General features: G+C 34.4%; 1 protein-coding gene and 1 long non-coding RNA gene across 4 annotated transcripts; one reads left to right on the top strand and one right to left on the bottom strand.

The window, feature by feature from the left end:
* Positions 1-6,563: 6,563 nt before the first annotated feature.
* On the top strand, positions 6,564-15,135 carry LOC148604129 (uncharacterized). Of its 3 annotated transcripts, XM_088549785.1 has the most exons (7): positions 6,564-6,689; positions 6,922-7,338; positions 9,748-9,947; positions 10,866-11,094; positions 12,450-12,497; positions 12,823-13,260; positions 14,912-15,135. In XM_088549785.1, exons 1-7 carry the CDS (start codon positions 6,635-6,637, stop codon positions 15,118-15,120), a joined length of 1,596 nt encoding a protein of 531 aa, XP_088405911.1. In that variant the 5' UTR covers positions 6,564-6,634; the 3' UTR covers positions 15,121-15,135. The 3 variants fall into 3 exon arrangements, with proteins under 3 accessions (XP_088405911.1, XP_088405912.1, XP_088405913.1); XM_088549786.1 differs by lacking the exon at positions 12,450-12,497; XM_088549787.1 differs by lacking the exon at positions 14,912-15,135 and having other exon boundaries at positions 12,823-13,282.
* Positions 14,581-16,226, bottom strand: LOC148604128 (uncharacterized). Its single transcript, XR_015916058.1, has 3 exons — positions 16,131-16,226; positions 15,010-15,236; positions 14,581-14,741 (listed from the first exon to the last, which is right to left on the bottom strand). It is a non-coding gene; the product is annotated as an uncharacterized LOC148604128 (long non-coding RNA).
* Between the last annotated feature and the right edge of the window lie 706 nt (positions 16,227-16,932).

The following is a 16,932-nucleotide window of genomic DNA, read 5'->3' as shown; positions in this document are numbered from 1 at the left end:
TTTGAAATATATGATAATGATCAAAAATCAAAACTTCAATACATACAAAATATTGATACATAGTCATCATGACAATATTAATTCATCAACAGACTATTGTAATTCCATGGTTGTTGAGTCAGTATGCTAATATGAAATTGCTAAGGCTAGTTATCTCCTTCTGACATTAATATTTGGGAACAGGGCAAGGTAAATTTGACAATGGATTTACAAAACAAGCGTTGTATTATGTTGTTTCATATAAACATCAACTTTAAATCCCAAATTTCAGAATTCAATTATAATCACACACACACACACACACACACACACACACACACACAAACGTCTCAGAATGTGACGACTCTACCGTTGTGACATCTATGGCAAGACCGCCTGCACAAAGTCCAGTAGTGGTTTAGGGCGCTGGACTTTGTGCAGGCGGTGTTGCCATAGATGTCACAGCGGTACGAGTTCGAGTCCCGCGGAGGGAACGACCAAAAATTTGCATCGCAAATTTGACAGTTCTAACATCGTTAAGAATTTTTCAGACCTTTATATACGTTTATAATTCTTCCCTGTATCAATTTGATCCGATGGAGCAGTGTAGCAAATAGAGTCGTCACATTCTGAGACGTTTGTATATATATATATATATATCCTAGCTGGCCGAGTGGTCTAGGGCGTTGGACTTTGTGCAGCCGGTGTTGCCATAGATGTCACAGCAGTACGAGTTCGATTCCCGCGGAGGGAACGACCAAAAATTTGCATCGCAAATTTGACAGTTCTAACATCGTTGGGAATTTTTCAGACCTTTCTATATATATATATATATATATATATATAGATGTAATCTAACTCCCAAAAGACAGAAAATGAACCTTATCCATATCAACACTCAATATAAATGTATGTATTAAGAAATAACCACATACTGACCACACAAGAAAATACTGATCCTTTTTCAAAAAGTCATTACTTCATTTGCTCCATAAAAACTGATTTGTTCAACGTGTCATAGTTTTCCTTTCCTCTTTCGTCTACCATGGACTTGACTTTTTTATGAGCAACTCGGTGGGTGTTCCTGGAAAAGCAGAGGACGCTTACTCTACCGGTGCACCTGGTCCATGTTCCCAGTTTTTAGTGGAGTCCTAGTTCCTCATATGCTTTGTTACGTTGTATGTATGATTTTAGTTACTTTGAGTTCTTTGTTGTGTGTGTCTGTTTTCCATCTGGTCTTTGTCCCTGGATCACATTCTTTTGATTACTGCTATAACATTGGTTCCCTTGATTACTTTTTCAACTGTATATCTTATAATGGCAAATAACAACTATGACTGTAAATTTTATAGAAAGTGTAAAAAAATAAGAATTTCATATGAAGTGGACAATGAAAGAAAGGAACAATGCAGAAGTAGATTCATGCAGAAGGAATATTTGTAAAATTAGTTTTCAAATTCCTTTGGATATGCAAATTAATTCTCTCATCACGATTTTGTAAGAAGGTTTCTCATTTGATATAGTAACCGCGGGTTTCGCAGACACAGGTTTCCGATTACTTCGAGCAAGGATACATCATATGGGTGATGAGCTATTCTGCAAAGGTAAGTAATATATAATAAAGTATTACTTTTGCAGAATAGCGCATCAATCATATGATTAAATTTTGTCTCACAAAGAGTAATCAAGGGAACCAATGTTATAGCAGTAATCAAAAGAATGTGATCCAGGGACAAAGACCAGATGGAAAACAGATACACACAACAAATAAAAATTAAATCTTTTCTTGTTAATCATCGATCTATATGGTTCATTGTATCCTCTATTGTTTACTGGGCGATGGGTTTGCAAAGATGTTGAAAGTCCAATCTTAACCTTCAGAACACTGGTCGGTATGTTAATATGTGTGTCTATAGAGCCCAAATTGAAACCAAAGGTAGAAAACAATTTAATCAAGACAGCATGACAAGAAGAAAAAGTTCATGATCTCTTTATTGTTTGTTCGCTCATATTCGGAAATGATTCTTTTGTCACCACAGAACTTTGTACATGTATGTTAAGGTACTTTGGCCTTCTTTCAATCACCAAAGGGACCGGTTCCTGAACTGCCACCAGTGTGGAACCTGGTTTGGTGGTCTTGATCTTTTTATCTAAGTTCTAGGGGATTTCGTATTCGTTGCCATTGATGAAGTCAAATGTTGAAATAATGAACTTATTTTCTCATCTTGCCGGTTCGTTTTGTCGATATTAAAAGGAGGCAGTTTTTCTCAAACTATTTAAGTAGCAGTCTTTAAAAAATTTAGACAGGATGTGATTCATGCATGGCAAAAACACACCGAATTCACTTTTATTTCTTATACAGAATCAGTTACTGATCACATAACAAACCTTAGTTTTTCATTTGGGGATTGCGCTTTTGAGATAAAAATCATTTGTATAGATTGTACATGAAACTGGCACTTTGCAGAAATTATCGTTCTTGATTTGTTAGATTTTGTTGATTTTGGTGGGAGATAAATGTATGATTTTCTCAAAAGTACAGATCTGAATATAGAAAGGATTATCGTTATTTGAAAATATAGCATAAGATGACTGAAAAAGCATCGTTTGTTCTGTGGAAACCATCATACCACAGTGCAGGCAGCAGCTGGCCCTAAAACATCATTATACACAGGTACAACGAACGAGTGCCCCTATATACTTATATAAAAACATAAAAATAAGCTGAAGGTGAAAAACACGAATTTCTAAGTATTCAATCTGGCTGTTAGTAATAATTTAATATATGTTTTAATTGCAGTCAGATATGGGAAGTTACTGCACTGATAATTTCAGCAAAACACTTAAAAATCTTTACAAGACTAAAATGATACTATTGTTTTCTGTTTAGATATATATCCGTCCAATTTCTTCTCTTTTATCCGGTGTACGTGGGAAACACAACAATGTTAAACTTTATCAAAGAGATAGATTGTTACACTCTTAAAATAAACACAAAATCAATATTCCGGTGGTTTTTTTTTGCGTGACGTCGTTCAACAACTTTTATAAGAGTATTTATATAATGATTATATTGATGGGTTTAAGGCTTTCAAAATATCATTTCGGATATTCTGATTCAATTATCATCATCTGCAAAAATCAATTTTTTTTAAGTCGTATGATTGACGAAATATTGGTACAACATTATACGATTTAAAACCCTTATATAGCTTTGACTGCATCTTTTTTTATGCTAAAAATAGAATGTCATTGTTTGCTAATATATATGTTAATGTGACGTGTACTCCCCTTTCTGTCTTTGCCTTTTTTTTTGGTGAATTTAAGCCATCCATTGAAAGTTTTTTAGTAAATAGATTATAATAAGATAATTTCTGTAAGAGCATCAAACCTTGAACATTTATAAAATGATGCATTGGTATTATTTAAAAAAATGAGATGGTAAAATGCAAATGTATCATGGAAGTCGCAAGGAGTATGAAATTGTACACTATTCAAATAATGGAGAAATTCCAAATTCAAAAACAAGAATCCAAAGTTAAAATGATAGTCAGGAACATGAAATAGAACGACCGACACATAACAAATAACACCAAAGAAACAAAATGATACACACAGACACACAGGCAAGAAACGAGAACCCAAGTACATGTACTAGTATCAGGAAGACACCGGTCACCTTTTGGGTTTCATATTCACGATTGTGTTCAAGAATTACGTTTCAATCTATAAAACAGGCGAATAACCACAATAAGAATGAATATGACTATGTTAAAGTTTTTAAAAGAAAAAAACCTGTCGAGTTGCTCATAAAAAGTCAAGTCCGGGGTAGACGAAAGGGGAGAGGAAAACTGTGACACGTTGAACAAATTAGTTTTCACGGCACAGATTGATACACCATAACGATCCACGAGTTCATGATGACGACCATAAAAAACTGTAGTGATGACTTCAATCTTGTAGCAACATAACCCTGCTCCAGAAGCTTATTTGTTAGAATTCTAGCTTGATACAAAAAGTCTGCGTAGTCTCGGCAATCTCTGGCATAACGTATGAGTTGTGATAGTAACACTCCATACGTAGGTGCTGAAGGGATGTTGCCACCGACGAAAAGAAATTTGACAATTCTGAATGAAGTCATCACGTTTATCGTAAAGTTTGGTCAATAGTTTTCTAAGTGTAGGTCAAGAAATGAGGCAGACTTCACAGTGTCTGTAGTATCCTTTATCTCAAGTTCTTTGGGGGTAGATGCGATGTATCAAATCCCTTAAATTAGGATTGTTTAAAGGTAATACGTCATCTATATAGCGAAAACTGAGAACAAAGGATCTAGCTAAACGATTTTCTTTATTTCGGATCAGATCAGCTATAAAGTCAGTCTCATAAGAGTAAAGGTATAAGTCAGCAAGTAGAGGAGCACTTGTTCCCATTGGAATGCGGACCGTTTGTTGAAAAACGCGTCCACCACACTGAACAAATATGTTGTCGGTTAAAAATTCCAGCATTTTGTTAACATCTTCTGTATATTTGGAAGATGATCTGGAATTATTTCTTACAATGTATGTGGAATCTCAACCAAGAAATATATATCTGTATCTAGGTTTACCATCTTTTTTCGGAAAACAACGATGTACAATGTTTTTAAGTCGGGATTTTAACTAAGTATGGGAAATAGCAGTATACAGTGTTGAAAAAATAGGTTTTAATGCTATTATATTCTGATAGTAGTCTTGAACTGATCATCTCCAAAAGATCTTTTGAATTTTTTGGGATCTAAAATGAATTAATACAACTATGGGAGTAACAAGTGTTGTGGTAGGACTACAGACTCTTTGAAGCTGTGGGTATAGAATTTAAACGTTTTGAAAGAAGCTTGGTGATACATTTTGCAGATCCAGCTATGTAACGTTGTTTGTATGGATTCTTGTGTAGTTTAGGAATCAAGTACATAGACGGTAAATCACAATCATCGTCCTTGGTAGAGAGACCAAAAGAGGATAGCACAGATTTATGGTTTTCCCCAATCTCTTCTTTGGAGAGTGTAGTAGCAGTATAGGTCGTATCACTGATGGAAGGAACACCTTTATACAAATACGTAGTACTTGGTAGAGATACTCAAACGATTCGAAATCATCATCTTAATATACCAAAGATGTCAAAATGCTACATTTTTTTATCGACAACATATGTGCCCAGTGTGGTGAATGTATTTTATTTTTCAACACACGGTCGGTATCCCAATGTTCCGCTACAGGCTGACTTCTCATGAGGCGAGAAACACGATGACTTTTCATTTCGTATTGTCAACTTTCCTTTCATCTATGGCAACATCTCTTCAGAGCCTGCACATGGAGTGTTTATATCACATCTCGTATGTTATGCAAGATATTGTCAAAACTACAAGGCGGGTGTTTCTAAAAATGCGGAGGATACTTACCCTACCAGATCCTCCTGGTCCACGCTCCCAGTTTTAGTGGAGTCTGGGTTGCTCATTTACTTTTGTATCTTTGAACGTGTTTTGTTTTGGTTATTTTATGTGTTTAAATGTGTATGTACATTTTCCCTTTCTAGACTTGATCATTGAAATATGTTTCTTGATAATTGTTAAAATTTGGTTTCCTTGATTATCCTTGTGTTCATTTATATGGTTTGTTTTTGTCGCAATGTATGATTGTCCATGTATTTCGTGTACTAATTGAAAAACCGAATTTGAATCTTAAATCTTTCTAAAAATCAGACTGAAGGTGATACATGCATATCCGAATTCAGTGTTATCTCTTGTTCAGAAACAGATACTGATCACAAAGGCAGTCTTACTTTTTCAGTTGGATGTTGCGTTTCTGAGACAAAATTTACATAGATTGTACATGAAATTGGCACTTTGCTAGTGTTTTTGTTCTTGGTTTGGTTTTATTTGGTTGATTTAAGTGGGAGATTATGATGAATGTGCAATTTTCTAGGTGCAGATCTGAATGTAGAAATGATTATCGTTATTTGAAAGTGTAGCAAATGTAGACTAAAAAAACATCGTTTGTTTGGTGGGTTCACCATGAATCACTTTATCATTGGCAGTGTCTGAATTTTATGTAGACTGGTACTGAAGAGAATTGAATAGCTTATTAGTCTCCGTGTAACATAATGTACATATTCATCCCTAAGAAACAAAAAACGTTTATTATGATCGAACTTGATTAAATTAGATTAGACAGAGACTGTTCACTATCGGTGACATACAAAAACAAAAACACAATCTCACTAAAAAAGCAAAAACAACCACCAGAATGCTCTGCATAATTGCTAGACATTTATTAAAATTATCGCCGCTCATTTGATCTTCAGAAATCTAAACGAATACTGCAAATAAATTGAGTTTTTCTGTAAAAACATGTAAATCAATTTATAAGCCATTATTGACAATGAAAGTTATGACACTCTTTATTTATTTTTTTACATCATCCAAATATCGTTGCCTAATGAATTTACAAGGCTGACCAAAATCTAGAAAGAAAATAGTATTTTCAGCAAGGTCACAGGGAAGATCTTTAATCGTACAATATAGAATGCTTTTATTTTCATGTTAAATACACAGGTAAACTGTAGACAATCCTCAAAGATAAAACAAGTTCAATAAGTTGTCCATTTCCATTTCGTTGCGATGATAATAATGCTGTTCATATTACTTGCAGGGACATTTTTTTCCTCCTCATCAGGTATGGTAAAAATGTATACATTAAATAGAAGTTTTACGTAATGATCTAATTCAAAATAAAAAATCGATATGTTAGATTTTAAACACATTTGTATAAATAGATAAGTGTATATTTATCTATACAATTTAGTGAATACATCTGTTAGTTTCTCAATTTGTAAATAAGTTTTCTGAATTAATCCTTTTCCATTTCTGAGGTAATCTTCCCAGAAATTTCTTATATATTTATACAGGCCTTCTTCTCGAACCAAATGAAGCTACAGTTGTCGCTTTTACCAAAGGCCGAATGACAGATGTTCATCTTACTCAAGGTGAAGTCCTGACTTTTGACAAAACCGTCACCAATATCAATGCCATGTTCTCGTCAGAGGGAAAGTTCGTTTGCACTGTACCAGGACTGTATGCATTCCATTTTTACGCTGTAACCAATAGCGATCAGCATGTGTGGCTCGAGCTGTTTAAAAATGACCAATACGTTGTGTCAATCTACGGAAGAACCCCTAGTGACTATGTCGACGCTGGCAACTCTGTCCTGCTTGATCTCATGAACGAAGACGTTGTATATATCAAAGCTCGAGACAACTATGACGTCATGCTGTATGGAAGAGAGGATCAGGTCTATACAACCTTTACGGGTGTTCTTTTAAAAAGTAAATTATACCTGTATATTAACTCTGTTTATAAGGGGTAACACAGTGTGCAATTCGTGTTTGTACCAAAGAGTATACTTAAAATATACCCTTTATGTAAAGAAACGTAAAACACAATTGCATAATTATTTGAACACCAAAGCAATGTGAAACTTTATGGTCAAACAATCCTAGAGTGAATCCGCTAGTCGCATTAGAATACGCTGAGTTGAGACGCATTACCTTTTATTTGCAAATAAGGTTCAATAATCGTCGGAGTACTGAAAGTTAATTTTATCTCATTTTCTCTAAAAAACTAAAAAAAAAATGCAATTTAATTAGTTTTTTTGCATTATTTTTATATGTTGGATCATAACTCTAATGAACTTTGATCTGAGTGAGACGAAAAATGGGCAGACTCTTAATTCCAACAGATACTTGGATGTGTGCCAGAATATCAGTTGTGTATTATCAAAGGTTGACGTAGAAAATAATAGCAGTGATAAGACCTATACGGCTACCACTCTCTCCAAAGAAGAGATTGTGGAAAACCATAAATCTGTGCTATCCTCTTTTGGTCTCTCTACCAAGGACGATGATTGTGATTTACCGTCTATGTACTGGATTCCTAAACTTCACAAGAATCCATACAAACAACATTTCATAGCTGGATCTGCAAAATGCACCACCAAACAACTTTCAAAACTTTTAACTTCTATACTCACAACTGTCAAAAAGGGTCTGCAGTCCTACCACAACACTTGTTACTCCCGTAGTGGTATTAATTCAATGTGGATCCTGAAAAATTCGAAAGATCTTTTGGAGACAATCAGTTCAAGACTATTATCTGAATATAATAGCATTAAAAAATTGATTTTTCAACACTTTATACCTCTATTCCCCATACTCAGTTAAAATCCCGACTTAAAAACATTATACATTGTTGTTTTTCCAAAAAAGATGGTACACCTAGATACAAATATATAGTTCTTGGTAGAGATTCCTCATACTTTGTAAGAAATAATTCCAAATCATCTTCGAAGTATACAAAGGAAGATGTTTACAAAATGCTGGAATTTTTAATCGACAACATATTTGTCCAGTGTAGTGAACATGTTTTTCAACAAACCGTCGGCATTCCAATGGGAACAAATTGTGCTCCTTTACTTGCTGACCTATTTCCTCACTCTTATGAGGCTGACTTTATAGCTGATTTGATCAGAAAGAAAGAATATCGTTTTGCTAGATCCTTCAATCTCAGTTTCCGCTATATAGATGACGTATTATCTTTAAACAATCCTCATTTCGGGGATTTGATACATCGCACCTACCCAAAAGAACTTGAGATAAAGGATACTACAGACACTGTGAAGTCTGCCTCATATCTTGACCTACACTTAGAAATCGATGGTAAAGGAAAACTATTGACCAAACTTTACGACAAACGTGATGACTTTTCATTCAGAATAGTCAACTTTCCTTTCGTCTGTCGCAACATCCCTTCGGCTCCTGCGTATGGAGTGTTCATATAACTCATACTTTATGCCAGAGCTTGCCGAAACTACGCAGACTTTTTGTATTGCGCTAGAAGTCTAACAAATAGACTTCTGAAACAGGGTTATGTTGTTACAAGATTGAAGTCATCACTACAGAAGTTTATGGTCGTCATCATGAACTCGTGGATCGTAATGATGTATCCATCAGCACCATGAAAACTGATTTATTCAACGGGTCATAGTTTATCTTTCCTCGTTTGTCTACGCCGGACTTGACTTTTTATGAGCAACTCGGCGGGTGTTTCTAGAAAAGCAGAGGACGCTAACCCCACCGGTGCACCTGGTCCATGCTCCCAGTTTTTATTGGAGTCCGAGTTGCTCATTTACTTTTGTTATTTTGTATGTATGATTTTAGTTACTTTATGTTCTTTTTTTTTGTGTGTGTCTGTTTTCCATGTCTGGTCTTTGTCCCTGGATTGCATTCTTTTGATTACCGCTATAACCTTGGTTCCCTTGATTACTCTTAAATTAATTACTCAGTGAAATGTTTAAGAGACTTAAAATTGTCGAAATGCTTGAAAAAGACAGATAAAATAAGATATATACTGAAAAGAATTATTTCATGTAAATTAAGTGCCAGGTTCAAGGATTATTTTGGTGTTTCATCGGACATTTAGGCATTACCTCGGATTTGGAGAATAGCGGAAAAATAAATCTACGTCCACTGATATTTCAAGGGGAGTGTCCTGGGGGAATTCCGGTCGATTAGAGTTATCCAAATGAATGATATGGCCCAAACTACAGCCAAAATGTCATATGGACTGTGGCAATACACGAGTTAATCGGAGTGATAAAACAATGTTTTGCTACCTAAAACTAATTTCACATTACATTAATACATAACACAGTTAGTAATAACCTTGATTTATTTCAGGAGCAGGAATGGACTATATTGTTTCGTTTTCGGCGGGTCTAAACCAGTCTACGTCCTTAACAGCCCATCAACAAGTAATGTATGACCGTGTCATTAACACAGAGGCTTCTCAGATATATGACTTAACTACTGGAACTTTTACAGCACCCACTTCCGGTATATACGTTTTCCATTACCATGCATTAGCTACCAAAGACCAGGTAATCGTCGTCAAATAAGTTGACTGTGTTTTAATTTTATATTAACAACATATCATACTTAAATATAAAACGAAATTATAGCCATTAGTTTATAACTTCTATTAGATACAAAGATGTATGTATATCCCGACTTTGAACTATTTCGAACGGCATTTTTACCCATGGATTGCAAATGAATGATTTGTTCAGTGTGAGGAAAATTGATTGTTGAACTTTAGTTTGCATATTTACATGTATTATATCCTCATGTTACATTGTGTACATAGATTGGCTCTTTTTTCTGTTTTCACGTTATGGTCAAATATTTGGATTTGAAGTATCTGAAACGTCTTGTCTTTGACGATTCGGAAGTTTTTGTCGATATTTTATTCTGCTGGACACAAATCCATGTTTTACTTTGGTCAAATGCCAAAGCCAAGCCACTCATTTTACCAACACAACTGCACAAGTCTGTTAGTTTTAATAGATAAATGATAATACTGTTTGGCAAAGAGTAATTGAGGGAACCAAGGTTATAGCGGAAATCAAACTCTAGAATTTAAAAAAAGTAAATTCGAAAGAAATTGTACAAAACGTTGTGCAAAGAATACCCAGGTAGTAGATGAGCGAAGAACGTTGCAAGATAAGACACGGTACACTATGCAAAAGCAATATACCAAATATGTAAACATTCATTCAAAGAGAAACTGATAAATATGTCACAAAAATAAATTCAACGGACGGATGGTTTAATTAGTGAAAAAAGGTACAATGAATTATGTAGAAAAAAATGCAAAAAAAGATTTATGATAAAGATGAAAATATGGATTGGTGTATCTTTTTTTTATTCTTACTATAGTTTGCCTTTTGACCGTGGCCTTTTCTCTGATTTTTGCGTTTTTCTTTACATTCTGAAACAGTGTATTACTTTTTTAACAGGAGTTATGGTTAGACCTATATTATAATGACCAGTACATAAACTCAGCTTACGGAAAAACTCCAAACGAGTGGGCTGATTCTGGTAATACAGTTATAATGCATGTTAGCTCAGGTGACACGATTTCTGTTAAGTCCAGACGTGATGGTGCCGTTTATGGAGATGCTAAAACAAACCAAATTTACACGACGTTCTCCGGGTTTTTATTATCACCAACAATTGTCTTGAAAGGTTAGTGTTTTCCTCGTCTGTTTGTTTAATCACACTTTGCGTTTAATAAATAGTATGCTAGTTCAGGAAATAATTAAGATGGTTGGAAGAAACTATTCATGTCTCAATTAAATAAAACAATGTAAATTTGTTAAGGTAAGTGTAGTGGAGAAAATGAATTCAAGTTAAGTATTAGGTCTTCCTCAATTAGGTCACCAATGGTATTCACCAACCCAGTAGTCAGATTTTTCAGACCCTGAATTATATCATACTTTTTTTTTTATCAAAACTCAGTGTTACAAATTTCAGTGTTATCTTTAAACAATCCTAATTTCTGGGATTTGATACATCGCATCTACCCAAAAGAACTTGAGATAAATGATACTACAGACACTGTGAAGTCAGCCTCATATCTTGACCTACACTTAGAAATCGATGGTAAAGGAAAACTATTGACCAAACTTTACGACAAACGTGATGACTTTTCATTCAGAATTGTCAACTTTCCTTTCACCTGTGGCAACATCCCTTCGGCTCCTGCGTATGGAGTGTTCATATCACAACTCATAGGTTATGCCAGAGCTTGCCGGGACTACGCAGACTTTTTGTACCGCGCTAGAACTCTAACAAATAGGCTTCTGGAACAGGGTTATGTTGCTACACGATTGAAGTCATCACTACAGAAGTTTTATGGTCGTCATCATGAACTCGTGGATCGTTATGGTGTACCCATCAGCACCATGAAAACTGATTTATTCAACGGGTCATAGTTTTCCTTCCCTCGTTTGTCTACCCCGGACTTGACTTTTTATGAGCAACTCGGCGGGTGTTTCTAGAAAAGCAGAGGACGCTTACCCTACCGGTGCACCTGGTCCATGCTCCCAGTTTTTAGTGGAGTCCGAGTTGCTCATTTACTTTTGTTACTTTGTGTGTGTGATTTTGGTTGCTTTGTGTTCTTTGTTGTGTGTGTCTGTTTTCCATGTCTGGTCTTTGTCCCTGGATTGCATTCTTTTGGTTGCCGCTGTGGCCTTGGTTCCCTTGGTTACTCTTTCAAAATCGCGGATAGTTTTTGGTTTTAAGTACTTCTTGTTTGCAATTACTTTTAGATTTAGATCTTCCTTTGTATTTGATTCTAGTGCGACTGATGAAAGGTTACTCCTTAAAACACGTGTATAGCAGATCGTAATTTCCATTATTAATATGATTGGTATTTTTCGATCAACAGTAAAACCACGATATGATAGCTTCTGTGTCCCTACTCGACGTGTAACAATGTTCTTATCATAGTCAAGTTCACATCGACAGTAATACTATGATTCAACATATTTTAATTGAAACTTTAAATGTGATAATAGCTAATCTTATTCCACCCCCAGCATTAGATGAGATACATAAAGCTTACAACGTGGCGATTAAAACTAGAGGTAGAGACCATGTGGTTTGTATCTGTATGGAAACAGTATTCAGTTTACTCACGCCAAGAATGAACAATGATAAAACGCCTCAATACTCTTTTCTATTTGATTTGGAAGATGCTGTCTACTGGTCTTTTACATATTTGTCAAACATTTCTCATAATCATTAAGACATTAAGACATTTTTGTCCAATATTTTATGTCATTGAATGTCAAGCCAGAGAAGCAAAAAATGAAACAAATCAAAGAAACAAAGAATAACATTGATAATATGCAATTTTTAGTAAAAACAATGCTTGTATTTTGCTAAAATTTTCTTAATGGATCATTCCAGGGGTCAGTGAAAATTCTCTTGAAGAGATTGCTTTCTCAGTTGGTCTTGCATCACACCATACTCAAACTCAGGGACATGTTGTGAAATTCGATCGAGTTTTCATTAATCAGGGCCTAGGTTTCAACATGCAGACAGGGAAATTCACAGCCAAAAGCAGTGGTGTCTATGTTTTTCATTTCCATGCACTGTCACATTCAGACAAGTCTATTTGGATTGATCTTTACCACAATTTTATATACGTTAATTCCATATATGGCCATGTCCCATCAGGCTACATTACCGGAAGTAATTCTGCTACACTTCACCTTAATCAAGGGGACGAAGTTTATTTGGATATCAAAAGCCACAACACTGCGCTTTTTGGCACAACAGATCAAATCTACTGCACATTTTCCGGATATCTCATTTCTCCTGAAACGCAATACCATCCTATCATTGGTTAGTAAAGTATTACACTATTTTTTTTTTAATTATTATATAAAATGTATTGAGTGATCATATCACACCTCATACGTTATGCCAACAAAGCTTTGCCGTACGTTTTGTATCGTGCTAGAACTCTTAACAAAAAGGCTTCTGGAACAGGGTTATGTTGCTACAAGATTGAAGTCATCACTACAGAAGTTTTATGGTCGTCATCATGAACTCGTGGATCGTTATGGTGTATCCATCAGCACCATGAAAACTGATTTATTCAACGGGTCATAGTTTTCCTTTCCTCGTTTGTCTACGCCGCCCTTGACTTTTTATGAGCAACTCGGCGGGTGTTTCTAGAAAAGCAGAAGACGCTTACCCTACCTGTGCACCTAGTCCATGCTCCCAGTTTTTAGTGGAGTCCGAGTTGCTCATTTCCTTTTGTTTTTGTATTACATTCTGAAGAAAATGAGAGTAATTTCGTAATTAATACATGAATAAGAATCAGTTCACTAGAGGAAGTTTATTCTTTAAAGTTTATTATGTTCTGTTCTGTATTAGTTGAAAATATTTATCGGATTTTTTATTTTACGGATTTAAAGCCTCATTTCTGGTAGCATATATCTGGAGCTTCCTGTCACTCAAATAAATACTCTTGTCGGATAATGAAATGCACCTATTTTCAACGGAAAAAAATAACATATGTAGTGTTTTTGACATGTAAAACAGACATATCTATTTAACAAATTTATTTATACATGTATCTGACAGGTACATGTCGACTTTTGTGTCCGATTTTCCTTCTTTAAAATGTAATTACTGCCACACGTTTTTGTACTCATTAAGTTTGTTTTGGAAGGGTTATCAAGGGAACCAAGATTCTAGCGGAAATCAAAGAATGCAAGACCAGGCATGGAAAGCAGACACACCCAACGAAGAACACAAAATAACCAAAATAATACGTATAAAACAACAAAAATAAAGAGTAACCCGGACTCCACAAAAAAGCTGGGAGCATAGACTATGGAAAGCAATCTACTACAAGCACATTACCTACGACGAAAAAGACGGTAATGTCCCCATAACATTTCAAAAGATATATGATACATTTCTTTGAATACATGTATTGAAATTTGGCAGGGCATTTAAAACTCGAATTATTTTAAGATTCCAATATTGTCGCAACTATGACATTTACAAAACTAAAATAACATGTAATCATTATATTACATTAATATAAATAGAATTGATTGGTTCTCGTTTTGGTCATGGGTTGTCTACCACGGCTAAGATATAGCAATTAATGTGTAAATTAGTAAAGATATAATGTCATACTTACCTCTTCAAAAAGTATTAGTCTATCGCCTATGGATTTAGTCATCATATGTGACATCTCTCAAATTTCTTAGGAAATCATGACTATATGGCTCTTTTATTGTCCACCAACTCATTTTTCTTTGGTATTTAAATGACCATTTTCCTAGTTGAGTCTATTAATCCAATTTCTTCAAGGAAAAATATTAACCTATCGATATACTATGTTTAGCAAAGGTGTTTTCATAACCTATTTGACTTTATTGATAAATGGAGTGGATTTATTTTATAATTCTTACGGACCTTACAAAACAACACAACCAAAACAAGTTTTCAGTGCTATGTTTGTAACTTCTTTTAGCACACCAAAGAGTCATCAAAATTTTGATAAACGGTTTTTTAACAATGCGCCACACGAAGTTTTTGCTTGTTTTATTAATGGACAATGGAGAAATTTACCAGAGAGATATGCACATGTTGTCTCAAGACTTCCAAACTGTCGCCGAATATATGCGCCAAATGATCAAGATTTTTAAGAGGAGAAAAGTGATGGTTTATCAAATATTGTAGTGTTCATAACAATAAAATATTTTTAACATTCACATCATCAATGCACCGCTGGACATCGAATATTAAACCAATCAAACCAATAGCACTGCTTCTATGTTCACCGAAGAATGGACTCACTGCAAGAATAGACAAAAATGACAAAAATAAACATATCAAAGATAGTTAACTTTGATACAAAATCGTTACATTTCATAAATGTACTAAATGTTCTAAATTTGATTAAGAATTTACATGGTGAAGTCAAATGAGTTTGTTTGATCATATTTGCTGTTGTTTTTGTGAAATTATGGAATAAGCTGTAGCTGCAGGTTCAAACACAAAATTCAGTGAATTTTACTTTGCCACACAATACAGACATTTCATGTTCTCATATTTCAATGTGCTCAATAGGCTCATATTGGATGTAGGAGTTTGAAGGTACGTTACAATTTATAAATCGTAAAATTGTATTCCATTACAGAACTACTGAAATGCCAATGTTCTACAATAGTTTTTATCGAGATTTGTACTAAACATGTCACGAAGGTACACATTGAAAGAAACACATACTAATATGAATTAGTTATTATAAAAAATATATTCAGTTAATATTTATTGACATATGAATACTTGTTTGTATTATAAAGTACATAAAAAGACTTATATAAAATAATAATTTCAGAACATTGTTTAAGACTACAAGCTTTCCATTGCATTTCTTACATTTATTCAAGACAATTCAATACCACTGAAAGAACATTTACATTGGCTATAATGTATTATCTAACCCAAATCTTTGATTACGCTACTCCCTTATCTTGACTTATTTTAGACCTCGTGTTTTAATCAGATTGCTTTTAATAATATTATATAAAACAATAACAAAATTTACAACATTTACATTCTAGTTAATTAGTAAATGTATATCAATATATTTTGACAAGTAGTTAGTTTCGGATAATTTTACAGGAGTTTTCTGTGCTGTCGTAAACTTTCAGATTGATAACCATACTCTAACTTTTAAACTTTACCTTTTAATATTAGATAACCTTTGTTATATCTCATTGTTGACTGTTTGATATGTGCCGCATACATTTTTAGAATGTTTTAATTGCCCTGGTATAGGCAAGTATGCCTGGTAAGTAGTAGTCTCACGAAGCTGAATTGCATACCCAAAATATTAAATTGGGGAAGTTCAATATAAGTGTACAACAAATGAACAAACTACCCTGCTAAAGTATATACTGATGTGATGTACTTAAAGGATTCTAGAACATACACATGAAATCAAAATAAGAAAATAGGAACACCGAATATCAAGCCTAAGAAAATCAACAGTAATGCTACCTAAGAGATATGCTCTGAATTGTTCAAAATGTGCCGAAGAGCATTATTGTAATTACTTGTTGTCATGTTGTTATGTTGCTACACGATCGAAGTCATCAGTACAGAAGTTTTATTGTCGTCATTACAAACTCGTGGATCCATCTGCACGATGAGAATTGATTTGTTCAGTGTGCCATAGTTTTTCTTTCCTATTTTGTCTACCACGGACGTATTATGAACAACTCGTCGGGTGTTTCTAGTAAAGCAGAGAATGCTTATCCTACAGATAATGCATCTGATCCATGCTCCCAGTTTTTAGTGGAGTCCGAGCTGCTCGTTAATCTTTTGTTTCCTTGAACGTATTATTTTGGTTATTTTATGTTTTTTGTTATGTGTGTCTGTATTTCCTCTCTGGTCTTTGTACCGGGACAACACTTTTCAGCTAGAATATTGCTTTCCGTGACTACTTTTGCTTTCATGCTCACGGAATAATTTAATTCGTTTTGT

This window comes from Perna viridis, chromosome 10 (genome assembly GCF_037379345.1).
Source record: "Perna viridis isolate PV_CMFRI_1.1 ecotype Kerala chromosome 10, ASM3737934v1, whole genome shotgun sequence".
Lineage (NCBI taxonomy): Eukaryota > Metazoa > Mollusca > Bivalvia > Mytilida > Mytilidae > Perna > Perna viridis.
This window is presented reverse-complemented; position numbering and strand designations above follow the sequence as displayed.